The 17,368-nt window shown below is 43.0% G+C and overlaps 2 protein-coding genes and 2 pseudogenes across 5 annotated transcripts; 3 read left to right on the top strand and 1 right to left on the bottom strand.

Annotated features, from left to right (window-relative positions):
* Positions 1–1,216: 1,216 nt before the first annotated feature.
* Positions 1,217–2,320, bottom strand: LOC147164309 (trace amine-associated receptor 13c-like). 4 transcript variants are annotated; one of them, XM_086090759.1, is made up of 2 exons: positions 2,221–2,320; positions 1,217–2,040 (listed from the first exon to the last, which is right to left on the bottom strand). In XM_086090759.1, exons 1-2 carry the CDS (start codon positions 2,303–2,305, stop codon positions 1,217–1,219), a joined length of 909 nt encoding a protein of 302 aa, XP_085946885.1. In that variant the 5' UTR covers positions 2,306–2,320. The 4 variants fall into 4 exon arrangements, with proteins under 4 accessions (XP_085946885.1, XP_085946882.1, XP_085946883.1 ...); XM_086090756.1 differs by having other exon boundaries at positions 1,217–2,039; positions 2,127–2,305; XM_086090757.1 differs by having other exon boundaries at positions 1,217–2,039; positions 2,235–2,299.
* Positions 2,321–2,563: 243 nt separating this feature from the next.
* LOC147164308 (alpha-tectorin-like) lies at positions 2,564–10,154 on the top strand. The gene is made up of 16 exons (XM_086091234.1): positions 2,564–2,590; positions 2,770–2,991; positions 3,075–3,158; positions 5,282–5,387; positions 5,449–5,578; positions 5,651–5,894; positions 6,066–6,222; positions 7,728–7,815; positions 7,903–7,965; positions 8,044–8,246; positions 8,469–8,603; positions 8,676–8,863; positions 8,983–9,131; positions 9,198–9,443; positions 9,523–9,685; positions 9,764–10,154. Exons 1-16 carry the CDS (start codon positions 2,564–2,566, stop codon positions 9,851–9,853), a joined length of 2,295 nt encoding a protein of 764 aa, XP_085947360.1. The 3' UTR covers positions 9,854–10,154.
* Positions 10,155–13,675: 3,521 nt separating this feature from the next.
* LOC147164307 (uncharacterized) lies at positions 13,676–14,580 on the top strand (annotated as a pseudogene).
* Positions 14,581–14,622: 42 nt separating this feature from the next.
* On the top strand, positions 14,623–16,057 carry LOC147164306 (uncharacterized; annotated as a pseudogene).
* Positions 16,058–17,368: the final 1,311 nt, after the last annotated feature.

Here is a 17,368-nt window from a genome sequence, read left to right as displayed (position 1 = left end):
TATCACAGGTCTAAAGCATTAATTGCTTTAAACTTTGCCTCGTGCATTGTTGTTATGAGTATGATCATTATTTTTGTAATTAGCATTGGTAATATACTCTAAACGTTATTACCACATGCCATTTTAAACCACAGTAAATTGCAAATCCACATTATACCGACATAAAAGCATCCAATCTAATATGCTCATAAAAAATAAATTATGTAAATATATTATTATATATTGCACATGCATAATATGGTAAATTTACCATTTACATGCATAATAGACTATATTTATCAGTTTTGTCATTTTTGTTGTAAAACTATCACCACTTTTTGTATTTATTTTTTATTTTGAAATTATTATTATTGTTATTATTATTATCATTATTATTACTATTATTATTATTATAATTTTTATTATTTTGTAAGTGTATGTATAGTCACAGACAGAGGGGGCACCAAATACTGCATTGCAAAGTTGTTGTGAGGCTGATCCTCCTTGATAGCTCACATGTCATGTATTTGAAAAGAAAAAAACAGCAACAACATGGGCATCAGGACTGGGTTGTAAGAGAACTTTATTATATTTACTGTATATATAAATGTATTTACCTCACAAATATGCACGATCGGTGAAAAGCTTTCGCATTTAGTAGCATGCCATGTTTCTAATGTCACTTGTGTTGCTGCTGGTGTTTGGAGGAGTGCGGGGCTGATGGCTGTGTGACTTCATAGGATGTGCTTTTGCACTTATGTACAAATGTTAAATGAATGTGATTTTTTTTATTTTGCATATTTGTCTAGTGCAGGGGAAGGCAAGTTTGGTCCTAGAGACCAGAGATAGGCAAGTTCGGTCCTAGAAAGCCGCAGTCCTGCATGTTTTTGATGTCTCACTCCTCTAACACAGCTGAAAGGCTCCTGCAGAACGTAATTATGAGCCTGATGATTTGAAACACCTGGGTTGGAGGCAGGAGACGCCGAAAACATGCAGGACTGCGGCTCTCTAGGACCGAACTTGCCTCTCCCTGGTCTAGTATAACCTGCCTCTCACTGAGAGACAGCTGGGTTAGGCTCCAGCATACCTGCTACCCTAGTGAGGTTCGGAAAATGAATGAATGAATGAATCATACAACAATAAAACCAATACATCTCAAAGACAAAACAACACAGCTATTTTAAATGTGAAACAGGATGTAGAAAATGTATTGTGGACATCATGACATGTGAAAGCACTACAGTATGTTGATCTGGCTGGAATTAGGCTGCAGAATCTGCAGTGTCACAATGAGCTTGATGGACCTTCTGAACCACGGATAGAAAAGTGCATAGATCAGCGGGTTCAAACAGGAATTGAAGAAGAACAAGTAGGTGGGGATAAAGGCTGAAGACGCATTGATCAAAATGTACTGGCCTGAAATGGTAATGCAGAAATAGGGCATGATGCACGCAATAAACACCACCACCACCACGCCGAGGGTCCTGGCTGCCTTCAGCTCAGAACTTCTGGCAGGCAATCCCTGCGAGCGCTGCAATGTGACAACTCCCACGTGGAAGCGGAAGCGCACAGCCCGCGCATGAGACACGGCCACCACAAACACTCTTGTGTACAGAACCACAATGACTGTGATCGGGCCTATGAAGGAGATAAAGAGGTCAATCATACCTGCAGCATAGCTGACCACAATTGTACATTTGCCTACACAGGTGTTGTACCTGCCTGGCTTTTTTAGAGCGTCCATAAAACACACACAGTGGAAAACCAAGGAAATAGACCAGCATAGGAAAATGCAGATTTGAACTCTCGTTTGGGTGATCTTGACGGGGTAACGCAGAGGGTCACATATAGCCACATAGCGGTCGATTGATATGAGCACCATGCTTCCTATTGAGGAAGACGTTACTATGAAATTCACAAGATAGAATATAGCACAAGCCAGGTCACCCAAAAACCAACAACCTTCAAAAGAGGAAATCTGAAACAGCATGAGAAAGCCCACCAAGAAGTCAGAGATGGCCAGAGAAAGCAGGATCAGGTTTGTGGTGGTCTTCAGTTGCCTAAAGAGAGAAAAACATTCATTATTATTCCTGGACTTGGTCATAAATCAAGACATACAAGTGGAGTTAGAAGCACGATGCACTCACTTGTAGTGAGAGATGGAGATGATGACCAGCAGGTTAAGAGTGATGGTGATCAGAGAGATGGCCGACAGCAGCAAGTAGGCGAGAGTGGTGACGGAGCGAGGATGTTGCGTCTTCCTGCAGGAAGTGTTGACGAGCATTGGCAAGCACAGCTCGGCTTGGTCCGGCATCATCATCATCATCAGGGAGAGCAAGAGACGAACAGCCCCTCAACTCGGTCAGCTCTTTTATGGTGACAATGTCTAGACGTTCTCCATGACATACTATAGTTTATTTTTCTCCTCCTCGTCATCACCTCCCTCCCATACTTTGTCAGTAATCTTTGGGGATCCTCGGCAGAACGACTTCCTACTATTTTTTTATGCCGATCTATGGTCGGATCAGCTATTGCCGGCGTGGGAGGCGGGCGTGACACCTAGCATTTTTATTGACATGCGGGCATGGGGCTTGCACTCAACACACCAATGGCACCCAGCGGCACACTAGGCAAGAGCAGTGGGAAAATAATTTTTGTTGTTGTCTTGAACCCTCAGCCGTTTTCAAGCTAGCAAGCAGCACAACAAGTGGAGAAGTTATGCTGATGAGAAAAGCCCATATAATTCCTTGTGGGGTAGAGGTGACTTAAGAAACTGGCCGTGTTGGGTAGGGCTGCCACAAACAATTTGCGCTTTGCTTCATCGACGCATATGAAACTTTCGACCAAAACGACTGCATATTTGTATCGGGAGGAACAGCAGACAATGGCAACTGGTCTGTGCTCACGCAAGAAATCCCCACCGGATCCGGCATCCATCAAATGTTACCAAGCCTGAAGCATAGCGGGAAATGTGTCAACGTTATACCTTTGAAAAATAGTCACCATTCCAAGGTGCGTCTCCTTTTTTGTTTACCTGACAACACCCAACATATTAACTTTTTAATGTTTGTTTAATTTACATTTCATTTTGACAGGTTCAACAAGTTGAACTGGGAAACTTCGGAAAACAAGCAATTTTGGCCATCAAGACATATTCTGGGTACACAAATGTTGATCTTGTAAGTATTTAGATCACAACCCTAAACTAACAAAATCACTACCTTATGACCCTGATATGCACAGTATAATAAAATTACAATAGTCATTGCGTGAGATGAGTCTCACAGGGGGTGCGAATGGGTGGGCGGTTTGGCACAACAACATGAGAAAATTAAAGGAGAAGAAAATTGCCATAGCCCATAGCTGTGAACGTTATAAGCGCTGAAGTCTGAAGAGTGCGTATGTTGCAAGACTGCTACTTGTGTTTTGGTCGAGAGAGCAGTCTGCCTTGGTGGAAGCAGAAATTAGAGGTATCATGATGTGAATTTTTGCCAATTTGGATATTACTGAACTGGTGCAGATGATGCTAGCTGGTGAGATCCTGAGGCCATTTAAACTCGAGTGTTAAATTAAGAAAACACACTCAAGCTGGTTGACCACATCATAGATGAAAAAGAGTTGGGGAAGTTTCACGTTATTTGAAGAAAGGCTCATTGTCCCACTTTTTGGAGACCTGATTTTCATTTACCTTTATCTCATTCAAACCCAAAAATGTATTTACACGTTTTTTAATAATTTGTCCTTCACTCCCAAAAAACGTGTTTACAAGTTTTTTATTTTTGCTAGAGCATACACAAGGCTTTGATGCAGCCTCTGACCTGAAGAGGTCGCTTAAAGCAATGGTAGTTATTGAAAATTACAAGACACCACGCAGAAAATGTTTAACTTGCTGCCACTTTTATTCCGCCATTTCCATCACATTGCTAGAACATTCACAACGCCAGTCCCGCAGGAACTCCTGATACTTCACCACATCGTGCAGTAAAACCTCGCGATACTTGGCATAGTACAAGGAAGTCAACAATCTCCCTCCATCTTTAAAAAAAAAAAAAACATTGGCATGAACCCTGAACATCAATGGAATGTATTAACCCACACAAAAAAATGCCCATATGAACACATGAATATAAGTGCACATAACTTCATTGTACCCATATACCCGTCGTCTAGGGCTTTAAGGAGCACAAGAGGTGAGCACCTTTTTTAGTTAAACAGTCAGCGAGTTGTGATTTTGCATCTGATCAACGCACCTCTTTGATTTTGTTTGCCTGTAGGAGCTCTGTAATGCTGCTTATTTCTAACCTATGTTTCTCTTCTGTGACCTGTTTTGTGGACTTAAGAGCATCAAATAGAGAATGGTTATCGGTTACACAGATGAGAGGAAGAGTATTCAGATCAGTTTTTCCAGTGGTGAGCTCAGAATAAAGTGTTGCCAAGAACATTGCATTGTCAATGCCATCCGACATGGCGAGCGTTTCTCCTGCCAGTGTACTTCTCACAACATGTCTGATTTTCTTAGATTGCCAAAATAGAGGGGAGAACGTTCCCATTTTCCCCATGAGAGCAATTAAAGCACCTCCTTGTGTGTCTCCATCTGGAAGATTACCCAGAAAAGCATTACTGAAGACAGCCGAGCTCAAATCATCACTCTTGCCCAAATACCGAAACTTAAGTGTAACTTTCTCTGACTTAAGTTTACAGATCACCTTGTTGACTTCATGCATGGATTGTAGAGTAGCATTTTTAATGTTAGATGACAGGCTGCACGTGTCAAACATAATATCCGGTCTTGTTTGCTTGGCGACCCACAACATTTGTCCTATCTTGGACCTGAGCTGATCTCTCTCTGACTCATCCAGTGAAGCATCTCTCTGTACAGCTCGTGCATTCAACTTCTGTGAAAGCCTTTCTGGAAGCATGCAATACAGCTAAATGCTGCCCTACTCTAGTACTCTACTAATATATTAGTACTCTCCAGAGCAGGTAGTTTAACAACCAAAACAGAAGGAAGGTTAGGACTTTGTCCAAACACAAGTTGGTGTGGACTATAATCTTGCACATTGATCATACTGTTTTTGGCCATAAGCCAGTCAAGAAATGTTTGCCAGCCACACCCATTTTCCTTTTTCACCTTCAAAAGGATCTTCATAAGAGTCATGTTGTGTCTTTCGAGGAGTCAAAATCCAGTAAAACAGCTGGGAGCAAAAGGGGTTGCTTCAGTGAAAATGGCTGGGAGTGAATGAGTTAATATAATAAAACCCTCATATATTCTGCTTCATGGGTTTCTTTGTCCTTATCACAGGTGGCGGACATACAGGTAAATGGTCAAACAGTTTCAAAGCACGTCTTTCCAACCAACGAAACAAGCATGGGCATCATCAGAGACATGAGTGGATGCCGAATGGCAGGTAAGCTGTCTAATTGTATGGTAAAACTCCCTCACATGGACTTTTCCCTTCTAAATCCCAGGTTCTGTTTACATTACCAATACCACTGTAAGCGACCCATACATTTGTTCTACGGTGACGTGCGATGTGAACGGAGTCGCCATGGCAGTCAATGAATGTCCTCCCATGCACCATTGCCAGGGCAACGGCAGGTAAATGAGTGTATCGCCCAACTGCTTTATCTTTGGGACGCCAAATGATGTTGCTGTTTGTCACTTCATTAGATGTGCCTTTAACACAATGTGCACTCTGACCGGCTCCACTGCCATTGATTTCGTTGGCCGCGTTCACACTATTCCCAACCGCTGTGGATACAATATAATGACGTCAGACGCTGTCCCAAACGTCCGGATCCACGGCGTTTTCCGGGAGCGACGCCGTAAAGATGTCAGCTTCTTGGACCACGTGATCCTGCATCTGGACAGCGAAGATGTTCAAATTAGGCTGTTACAAGGTGGCAGAGTTGAGGTAAGTGGACATCATGGGTCCGGAGTGGAGTAACAGTGCACCAGAGAGAACCAAATTGTTCACTCACATAGAAAACACCAAATACACAAGGCATTTGTTGTCAGTTCATCAAGATCATTTGGGTTATGATGCTTAATGAACTACAATATGTGCTCTTCTGATGGTTTAAAGAGCAATGGCGAGCTGGAGGATGTCTCCACTACAGTGAAAGTCGTCCATGGCGTGGAACTCTACAAGGGCCAAAGTGGAGTGACTTCCAAAATATTAGGCTCCAACTATAGACTTTCTGTCTTCTTTGATGGCAACACAGCACAGGTCCACCTGATGGGTATGGACAAAAAAATTAATGGATGTTTGGGACCAGTGGAAATTTATATTAAATGCTAAACAGTCAATCGGCAAACACGATTGCATCAGACTTTTAATCCCAGGGTGGTTGTGAACATTGATGTTTTCAGTGGCTCTACTCACGTGGACAAAATGTCTTTAATCCGATCAGTAATTGGATTGGAACTAAACTGCGCACACAAACTTAAAAAACAAAAAAACAGTGTGATTGCAACTTGCGTTTACATATATCCCACGTTTGATCAGAATAACTTATTTTGACATGCGCAAAATTGTTTAAGTTACCAGAAACAGTAAAAGTAGCAGTTCTGTTGTAAACAAACAAGCGCATACGTTCTTCTCGGCTGTAACATTTCAGATACACTTGACTTTTGAGATGGAGCTTTGCTGTGTCCTCCAGACCAGGATTTTTCTTTACTGGTCTTGGTTATAAAGCGTCAAACAAAACTTCTTATTATTATAGTACTTAACGCTCGCACCCGTCGTTATTGTTTACTGGCTTTTCCGCATTATCTGACGTAATTGACAGGCGCAAAAAGGATTGTTTCAATCCAACAATCTGATTAACTCATTCACTCCCAGCCATTTTCACTGAAGCAACCACCTTCGCTCCTGGCTGTTTTACTGGATTTTGACTGATTTCGCAAGGCTCACAGAATATTGTGTTCTATTGCTTCAAAAACATGGAACCTACCAAAAGAAAGATTAGAGTCTCTTCATTCATCACAAAAAACCTGTTGGAAACACTGGCAAAAAGAGCTTGTTGCAACATGGCCCTGACTGATCTCGTATACTCTGCTGCCCCTTGCTGACCATTTTTTGTAATAACTACCAGAAGCTGCATCAAAGCCTTCTGTATGCTCTAGCATGAAACAAAAAACGTATAAATACGTTTTTTAGAGTGCCGGACAAAGTATAAAAAAACTTGTTTTTGGGTTTGAATGAGATAAAGTTGAATGAATAATGGGTAATGTATTTGTACGTTTTGGGGTTTGAATGAGTTAAGTGATTTCATGCGCATTGATTGGAATAAGAATCGTCTCAACCCACCCCCGTCAATTGGATACAAAGTTTGATCTGATTGAGTCTATTCAGGTCAGAATAGTCCGAATGGCATGTTTACATGAATCATTTTTAAACAGATCAAGGTTTTAATACGATTAAATGTGTACATGTAAACATAGCCATTGATAGTCAGCTCCATTGTCATAAAAGTGAAAGGACATCAAGCTTGTAAGATAAAATTGCTATTCTTTCTCTTCTCACAAATATTATTTTAAGCACTGAACCATGGTGTGCAAAGATTGATGGAAAATGGGTGGCCGTGAACATGAAGTATAATAAAAGGATCTGTAAATCTGCTTTCAAATGTACCTTCCCCCAAAGGATGTTGTTTGAAAGACCCATCAAACGGAGTCTTGTGCTGAATCAATAAAAGTTCCAGTGTGTCGCACCAAACTAATGTTCTACCCTCAATATTGACAGGCAAAAATGGAGCTCCTGTGCATGGACTATGTGGCAACTCCTCTTTGGATTTTAACCGAGAGAGAGTTGCTGAACACAGCGTCACAGGGTATGTCAACAACACGGCCGAGCTGCCACAGTTCAATTTAAACGAGTGGATTGTTTGCTCAATGTTTGGTGTTAAATTCCCACACAGATGTGAGATGCGACACGAAGAAGCTGATGATCGTAGGATCAACTGCAAAGCTACAACTGAATGGTAAACCAGATGTTTAGAACACCATTAGTTTCCAGTTTACCACCTATCTTCCATGTCTTCTTTCTCGGCATGCAACAGGTGTCTTCTCCTGTGGGAGGATCCCTTCACCCAGTGCCACTTGCACATCGACCCAGAGCCCTTTGTATCAGCCTGTGTCAACAATTTGTGCCAGTATCCTGCAGTAGATGGTCTCAAGTGCCAGTTACTGGAGGCCTATGTCCGAGCCTGCCACAGCCAAAGCAATGTCAGCATTGGCGGCTGGAGGTCAACAGCTAAATGCGGTAAGGGCAAGTTTTATCAGAACACGAGATCTGAGTCCATACAGATTTCTTGCCAGTCCAATACTGGCCAGATCAACTTCATACTTTTAGGGATTGTTTCTCTTTTTTTAATCAAGAACACTACCAATTTCATAGCGGTACTCTTTGTTCAACTGCTGTCGGGATTATCCAGAATTATGGTTTCATGACAAAGCCATTGATTTTTCATGATACTGTGTCCAGATTCTGGTCCTCAAACCCTTTGTCAAGACAAGTATTGTAGCGAACACGAGTTCTGTGGCGAAGGCTATGACGGAGAAACCCACTGCCTATGCCGGGCCATTTTTGCGTCCAACTACAGATCTTCGGACAAGTTTGGTATGTCGACGACATCACATGACAATTGTCTAGGAATCTTTGTTGAATAACCATTGTCAAATGTGTGTTCAGGCGAGCCGATGGTTTGCAGCCATTCGTCTGCATCGATTGACATGTTCTGTTGCCTTTTGGCGGAGAAAGGCATCGACTATGCGAATCTGCACCTTAATGATGAGCGATGCGAAGGTGTCATAGATAATAAAACCCACATGGTGAAATTTAACTTCACTCGGGACGCAACTTGCGGTGCAATCATCAAGGTGTGTACCCTTGTGGAAAGCAGACACTCTTTCTTTTACTGCTGTTTGATTTGTTGTATCTCGACTGCTATTAGGTTCTAATAAAGTCTGTACATACTATACTGTATGTGACCCTCTAGGCAAACACCACCAAAATAACCTACCAAAACATTATTGCGACTCCAGACATCTCCAGTGTGGTGACACGTTCCAATAAATTGCTGATGGATTTCTCCTGCCATTTTGATCAACCAGACCTTGAGGGCATGGCCATCAGAATGATAGACAGGTATCCCATTGCAGCTATACTAAAATGAGTAACAGTGTAACATCTTACGCTGCTTTTGCTGTGCAGTCCCGTGATTAAGCACTTCACGTCAGGAGAGTGGAATTACACATTGACCATGGCAGCATACACTGACCCTGACAGAACACAACTCATAGAGTTAAGCACTGGAGTCCGGCTAAACCAGAAAATCTGGGTAGAGATCAAGGCTGACGGACTAGGTGGAAGTGCCATATCTCTGGTGACAGAGTCATGCTGGGCCACCAATCAGTCGACTTCAAATGGAAGCCTTCGATATGACCTCATCAGTGCAGGGTGAGACTCACTCAGAAGGGTCAACAAAGATGTTATCAGTGGCAGTCCACGTCATGTCTTTGATGCTGTTTTCGAGCAGATGTCCCAACCCTGCTGATGGGACGATCAAGATTGAAGGCAACGGGGAAGGAATATCTATCTACTTCTCCTTCAACGCGTTTAAATTCTCGAACAACAACAATGAAATGTTTCTGCACTGCACAGTAGAGCTATGCGTCCAACGGGGAAACTCTTGCAATCGGGTAATTTTGAGTTTTCTTCCATTAAGAAAGTATGAAACTATTTTAAACTCAGGCACTGATTTAAATGATTTTTTCCAGATGTGCAACCATGCAGGAAGGAGGCGGAGATCTGTGCCTACAACGATTGCTGACGGAGGTCCTTCTATCATCACCATGGCTTGGGCTTAAAAGGTGGGCAACTTTCACCGCATCACCGGTTGAAAGCAAGCCCACCAACTTTGTTCTCCTCTCACTGTTATCCTTGGTTTCTTTATGAACTTCCTGTTGTTGCCATGTGCATATGTTCATGTATGTTTTGGGACTGCCTTTACTTCCATTTGCAACTGATTCCATTTGCATGCAGCATAACAGCTAAATGCCATTTCACCATGTTTGCTTTGAAACCTGGGATCCACAATTGACCCGGGTCTGCGATGCCAGCATCCCTGTCGGCTATTGTACAGTACATCTAATAAATACACAATGGTTCTCTTCCTGCCCATTATTACATTACACATTTGCTTGACACACATTTGCATCCTCATGAAATGAAGCTGGAACCACAATACAAAAATGTAGCAATATAATATTAAATACTGTATGCTATTTATTGCATTGATTGTGCTATTCATACCTTTTAAGTCAAATGATCTTCCACAATGGTGTGATATTATTGCCACTTCACATCTTGTCTTTTATGTTCTTCCAAATAAAAGTAGACAGACAGTATGTTGTCATCAGAGACGATTTACCAGTCTACTAGTAAAACTTTTTTTGAAACTCAAAAACACTTTAGTGTGAAAGGCACTCACATTTTTTTTTTATTGTTCACAATTACGTTATAACGCAAGAAGATAGTAATTTCAACAATAAATGTGTCCATTTTAAATTGCTGGGGGGGCTCCATCCGTGGCCCGGGTCTCGGCGCTCCGGGGGCCGGGGGGCTGGTTGGGTTTGGTGTTGTGCCCGCCCCACTCTGGTGGACCTCCTGGCACCTCGGGCGGGCCCCAGTATCCGGGGGGCGAGCCCTATCGCACCGCCGGGCTGGTCCCATATGCCCGACGGGGTCCCGGTGGGGTGGGTGGGGGTTTGGTGGGCGGGTGCGCCTCCTGCCCCCGCCCGATTCACTGCACTAGGTTTGCACAATACACTTTTATAGACATATAGGGCACATAACAAACTTTGGGGGGGGGGGGGGGGTAGGGTGGAAACGCTGTCTTCGCCCTACAACTCCCCTCCAATTTTAATGCACCACAAAACTGTGTGTGTGTGGGGGGGGGGGGGGGGGCATTGGTTGCGGCAGGCCGCAGTATAGAGCAGTGCTGCGGTCTCCTGTCCGTGTCCCCGCCGCATCGCCCAGGTCAGGTCTCCCTGATTTGTTGGAATTTAGATGTTTCTGGGGTTGGTGGCCCAGTGGGTGGTGTCTGGTCGGTGTTGGATTTCACTTTCCTTTCTTTTCTTTGGTCCTTCCTCAGGTCTCCTGACGGCGGTGTTCGGTTTAGGTGAACGGTATGGGATTTTTTTTATAGGTTTTTGGCGAACTAACGAATACACACACACTCACACGCACGCACACACGCACACACATACACATACTCACCCACATACAAAAAAAAATATTTCAAAAATAATAATAATAAAAAAAGAGCAATGATGATGACATTACCGAATGAACAATACTGAGCTCTTTAAAGAAAAAAAAGAAATTGCTGTACTTTTTTTTAACATCACACAATATCAGATAATATCAAATGTAGATACATTTCAACTTTTAAGTTTTTAATTAGCAGTAAATTGAAGTTAGTGTTTGTTTAAATTTGAATGCATCATTTAGGAGTTTGAATGGGGATTCATTAGCAAGACTTGTGTTAACTAATTGGACTTGTTTGTTAAGCGCAATGCTTGCATCATGACACATGTTAGTTTCACACCTTTAATTGCATTCACGTCATTACGGAGCACTAAATGTAGCAGGTGTGAAACCTGTGTGTATGCTGTGTGCCAGACTCACACCAAAACATGATGAAACAAAATACTGTAAACAAATATATGTTCTTCCTTTTAAGTGCAATACAGTTTGTGATGTAGCCATCACACATCAATAATACACAATACGACTACTGCACTATAGACACTACATACATGTACACACGCACGCATACACACTCATCATTAATTGCATCCTCTTTAAACCATTCCTTTTTGTTCTATTCTTCCCCCAAAAACAATAATAAACATATATTAAAAATAAAAAATACATATTGAACCCACAATCTCTGCATTGGGAGACAAGTAGTCTACCACAAATCCATGCCACCACATCGTAACTGGTACATGGTAACATGGTAACTTACACATTGAAATTCCAGTTTAATTAGCAAACTATTAGAACACCATGCCAAGAATGACTGCACATTGACATTTCTATAACACAAAAAACTGTGGCCTCCATAAAATAAAAGACATAAAACTGTTCAACTGCCTCAAAAAGAGTTAACAATTTGACAATGACACTGGTCAGACTGATTCAAAGTCACAAACTTATTGAGGCAGGATGTAGACCTGCACCTTCTATAGCCACCTCTCTTCGTCTCATAGAACAGCTTATTAATAAAAGTTTTCAACTGATTAAAATATGTACATATAACAAACTTAGTTTTTAAAAATGAACCTTTTAAATTCATAGATGCCCTTATTTGTTACTTCCCAACCCAATGAATCAGGGGCACAGATGGGATTTGGGGGGAGTGGTTGACATATACATACATATATATATATTGCTCTGTAATTAAGCTGTTACGGTACTGACAAATTATGTTAATTATTTCACCGAAAACACTTATCAGCGGGTGTTTTTACGCCAGGATCCCTGTTTGGTATAATGAGAGCCTAGCAAAAAACGAACTTCATTGTTTGCATGAACCATTCAGAGTATTATTTCTGTATTGTGAATCGTAACTTGCAGAAATTTACATTTCACAGCAATTGTTTTTTCTTATGTGCTTTGCTTTCATTTCTGATTGCATGATGCAGACCAATCTTTGAGTAGCACTCGGAAAAATAACTTATGAGAGAAATTTATATTCACATTCTAACTGATGAAATCTGCACACTGTTGGGTATTCTCCAAGAGGGAGAAAAGTCAGAGTAAATTGTAGAAAAGTGGATCAGATGATGGTTAATGCTAGAATGTTGGCTATGGGTAGTTCATTGAAACTTTCTAGGAAGAGTATGATAGTAGCAAGGAATGAGAAGGAGGCAAATTTGAATGTGTTTCTGTCGCCAACTGCGCCGCCACCGTATGCTGAGCCGCCCACGGAAAATGTGTTTGAGCCCATTAACCCGTTTACTGATTCCCCATATGAAAATGCTATTCAGATGCTGCAAAATATGCAAGCTCCCCTATTAACTGTGAATGGGGGAAGTCTCAATGTTGACTGGAATGGTGAAAGTTCTGACAGTAACCAAGTGAGACAATTGGAGGAAAAATTGGACAAATTGTTGCATATGAATGATGGGCCGCAGGAGAAACTGACCCAAGCCAAAACTTTCGGCTTGGAACTGACTAGACACTCTGAAGTGCCCCAGCTAATTTGCTGCAAATGGCGTACAATTCTTGCACGCTTTGAAAAATGAACAATGAACTAACAGAACAAAACCGGATATTGAAGGCTGAACAAGATGACTTGTTTTGGCAACGAGAGCGGGAAATGACTAATGAAACTTCTAGTGCATCTATCGCATTGCAGATATTCAAAATCAGCTGGCCGACCTAAAATGTGCAGTTAGGACAGCTTCAGGGACACGCCCTGATTCTGCATTTGACCACACTCACGACATTAGCATGACCGGACAGCTCTCAGACAGTACTCCCCAAAAACCAGTGACGCGTTCTCAATTTTTCAAGCCCCAATGCTGGCAAAAGTTGACCCCGCTACAGGAAATTCTGCCATGGTTTATAAACCTTACTTGCCCTCTGACTTGAGTGTGTTGTTGCAGAAACTTCCCCCAATGCAGGTGGGGGGGGGGGGGGGGGTGTTGGTTGAGATCTGTTCAAAGAGCGGTTACAGGACAGATTTTAACCGCGGGGGATGTGCGCGCGCTCTTGACGCAGGCATGCCCTCTTTCTCAACTAGAAGTGTTGATGAATAATTTAGGTTTGTCCTCTTTAATGGATGGTGAGGCACTCTCACGTGATAATTACCTGACTGTTTTCAGCGCTTGGCTCACTGTTTCCAATTCCTGAGGTTGTAATTTCAGACTTGATGTTTGCTCCAAAAGCTGACGAGGAGGCTGCGGCATTCATTGATCGTGCCCTTGTATATTCTTTGAAAACTGGACACTTGCCGACTGACTCTGCACTATATTCGCAAGTTTTTAGAGCAGCGGTGCTGAAAGGTGTCCCTAATTCTGTTGTGCAGGCCATGGAAGTGAATCCTGATCTTCCTGGTGCAGACCACACCAGATGGCTATCTCATCTGAAACAGCACCTACAGAGGTATGCTAAAGACTTAGAGTCAAAAACTGAAAAACATAGGAATACTGAATTACAATTAGCAATTATGCAATTACAAACTTTGAAGAAAAAAGAGGAAAATATTGCTCCCCCGGCTTCTACTGTTTACTCATCACCTACTGTTATGTCTGAGTGTATTATGTATCAGTCAGGTCCATTCATGGGCTGAAACCAGTGCTAAAACTGTGGCCGCACTGGACACTGGGCTCGTGACTGTCGTCAACGCCCACAAGGCTGGAGAGGCAGAGGAGGCAGGCGTCAACAAGGAGGGCGCGGCTACAACCAGCCGAGGGGACGTGAGTCACAGAACGCCCCAACCCACCTGGCTCTACCCCAGCAGCAGTATCCGCCTGTGCCAAACCAGCAATTCCTGCCGCCACCTGGTGGACAGTTTCCATAATGATGGGGCCCTGAATTCACATGCCAAGGTCTGCAGGAACCTATGATTGAACCGACGGTAGGAGGAACTTCTTTACCATTTATGGTCGACACTGGAGCTCGTCACTCTACCATTATGACATTGCCACCTGAAAGTTCCCTCACCGCCGAAGGCATTTCATTGGTTGGATTCAGGGGATAAGAAACTATCCTGCATATGACAACTCCTATACACACCCAGTGTTTCACACAAACTTTGCTGCACTCCTTTGTGTTCGCACCGAACTGTCCAGTGAATCTTTTGGGAAGAGATCTTCTCATAAGAACTGCTCCATTGATCCAGTGTGGCCCGGACGGGCTCACTCTTCAGTTTCCAGATGGACATACTTATTACTGCGCTGGTGACTCCGCCTCCAACGTCTCCACCCAATTTCCAATGGTGCCTAAACACGCCATGACATGCACCACTGCTGACATCTACTGGGCAAAGATTGACACTGATTCCTCCGGCTGGAGGAATGCTGAAACTTTTTGGACACTTTGGTCATCTAGGGTTCGTAATCTCAGGTCATATGATATGGTATCTGACTGTATGCATTGCAGTCTTTTCTATGACAGATGTGGTGATGAGATGTACAGTGAAGCATTCCCACCAATTGATGACAACGCCTGGGAGTTGTGTGTGGGTGATCTGTTTGCAGGCAAACCCGGTGTGGCTTATTCAGTTGCTCTGACTGAAGAACAATCACAATGGTATAGGATGGCAAATCTACCTGATCCATATATGCCTCCGTGCCATCCTCATGTTTCACTGATGGTGTCATCCCAGCACACGGCGAAATATTTGGGTCCATTTGTCCTGGACTGCACAAAAGCAACTGATTGGCAACACTCTTTACATACAGACTTGCTGTATTCCAAATCTCTTGATGCCTATTGGATTAAATCTGATTTATTTGTATCTATGTCTATTTTAGAACATCAACTTTTGGACCGACATCATGGAAGGGAAACATCTGACAGCGAGCTTGCTGGTGACATGTTGAAATCCTTGCCTACTGCACTGTGGTCTACTGACCCAACTGATGTGGGCCTATGTAATGTTACTCCAGTAACTTTTAAAATGAAACCCGACTCCATTTGGGTACCACAGTACCCCATGAAGGAAGAAGGACGAATTGGCATCGCAGTAACAATTGAAGGTTTGTTAAAAGCGGGGATTCTTTGCAAAATTGATAGGTCTATCTACAATACTCCTATTCTCCCAGTAGAAAAGAAAAATACTGGTAAATTTCGAATGGTACATGATCTATGCAGAAGTATTTTGCATTTACGTGGAATAATGAATGTTACTCCTACATCAGGCTTCCTCAATGTTTTGTGTTGTCTCCTGGACTTTTCAATGTTTCCCTTCGACAGTTGCTGTCACCTCTCCAACTTCCTCCGGATGTCCTTTTGGTGCAGTATGTGGACGATCTACTCCAAGCTGCACCATCTGAGGCGTCCTGCCTTCAAGCTACACAGCTCCTTTTGAGCCATCTGGCTTCGGTGGGTTTGAAGTGCTCCAAAGGCAAACTCCAAATTGCCCGACCTCAGGTTTCTTTCTTGGGTCGTCTTGTCTCGAGACATGGAACAGGTATGTCTCCGTCACACAAAGATGACATCTTGCACCATCCCAAACCGACAAATGTCAAACAAATGTTGGCTTTTCTGGGTCTTTGCAACTACTTCAGACATCATGTTCCGGATTTTGCGGAACTGACTCATTCTCTCAGACAATTAGTTAATGAAAAAGGAATGATAAACCTATCACATATTCTTTTTTGGACTCCAGCTGCTGAAAACTATTTTGTTCTGCTTAAACAGTTCTTGTCATCATCTGCAGCTCTTGTCATCCCTGACTACAACAAAATGTTCTTTCTGGATGTTTCTGAAAAAACCCCAGCAGTGTTTCTGCTGTTCAATTGGCTAAAGCACTGGCCTCATCAAATTTGAATTGGCTACAAGCTCTTCCTGTTGCATTAATGAATGCGCGAATGCCACTAAACTCAGCCAAAGGCTGGACTCCGTTTGAATGTCACACCAACAGACCATTTCCGGCTCCAACGGCACCACTGGAAGAGACGCACCTTGCAGGACCTCCAGAACTCAACAAACTAGCATCTACGTTCTCCAAGCTAACAAAAAAACAACCAGATGTTTCTTCAAAAATAAATGATTGTGAATATGTATGGTTAAAAGTGACTAAACGAAAATGGTCTGCACCCAGGTGGACTGGACCCCACAAGGTGACGGAGAGGACATCTTGTGCAGTTCGCCTGCATGGAAAAGGGGACACGTGGCTCCACATCTCGTCTCCACGACCCGCCAGATCCGCCTCAGGCTCAGCAATCCCACCAACTGATGACCACCTGATGACCACCTGATGACCACCTGATGACCATCTGATAACCACCTGATGACCACCTGACAACCCAGGCTCAGCAATCCCACCCCCTGACGACCTGACCGGAAAACCACGTCTACTGATCCAGTGTCCAGTTGCCCCTATTGAGGGCATCATTCCATAAAAGGTTGAGTCACATATACGGGCAGAATAACCCCGGTGACCAATCCTAGGACCTTGGGTAGTCGATCCTGGGGTCCTAAAGAAGCTGACAACACCCTTTTTCATTCAACAAAGAACATCATCTCGAGATAGCTTCAAAGTGGGAACGCATCTCCATCTGCTGCTACATCACGACACTCTTTCTCATATTGATTTTTATGCCAATCTGGTACCTCTGGAAGCCCCTCAGTACAACCGTGAA

Source organism: Leptonotus elevatus, chromosome 12 (genome assembly GCF_054856555.1).
Source record: "Leptonotus elevatus isolate MCC_2025b chromosome 12, RoL_Lele_1.0, whole genome shotgun sequence".
In the NCBI taxonomy this organism is placed as follows: domain Eukaryota; kingdom Metazoa; phylum Chordata; class Actinopteri; order Syngnathiformes; family Syngnathidae; genus Leptonotus; species Leptonotus elevatus.
This window is presented reverse-complemented; position numbering and strand designations above follow the sequence as displayed.

What these genes read in the sequence shown, in the direction of transcription:
- LOC147164309 (XM_086090756.1), bottom strand. Translation starts at nt 2,305, where the DNA reads ATGATGATGATGATGCCGGACCAAGCCGAGCTGTGCTTGCCAATGCTC. An exon ending in ATCTCCATCTCTCACTACAA is followed by an intron (nt 2,040 to 2,126) that starts GTGAGTGCATCG and finishes TTCTCTCTTTAG; the next exon opens with GCAACTGAAGACCACCACAA.
- LOC147164308 (XM_086091234.1), top strand. Translation starts at nt 2,564, where the DNA reads ATGGGGCTTGCACTCAACACACCAATG. An exon ending in CATTGCCAGGGCAACGGCAG is followed by an intron (nt 5,579 to 5,650) that starts GTAAATGAGTGT and finishes TCACTTCATTAG; the next exon opens with ATGTGCCTTTAACACAATGT. An exon ending in GGGGAAACTCTTGCAATCGG is followed by an intron (nt 9,686 to 9,763) that starts GTAATTTTGAGT and finishes GATTTTTTCCAG; the next exon opens with ATGTGCAACCATGCAGGAAG.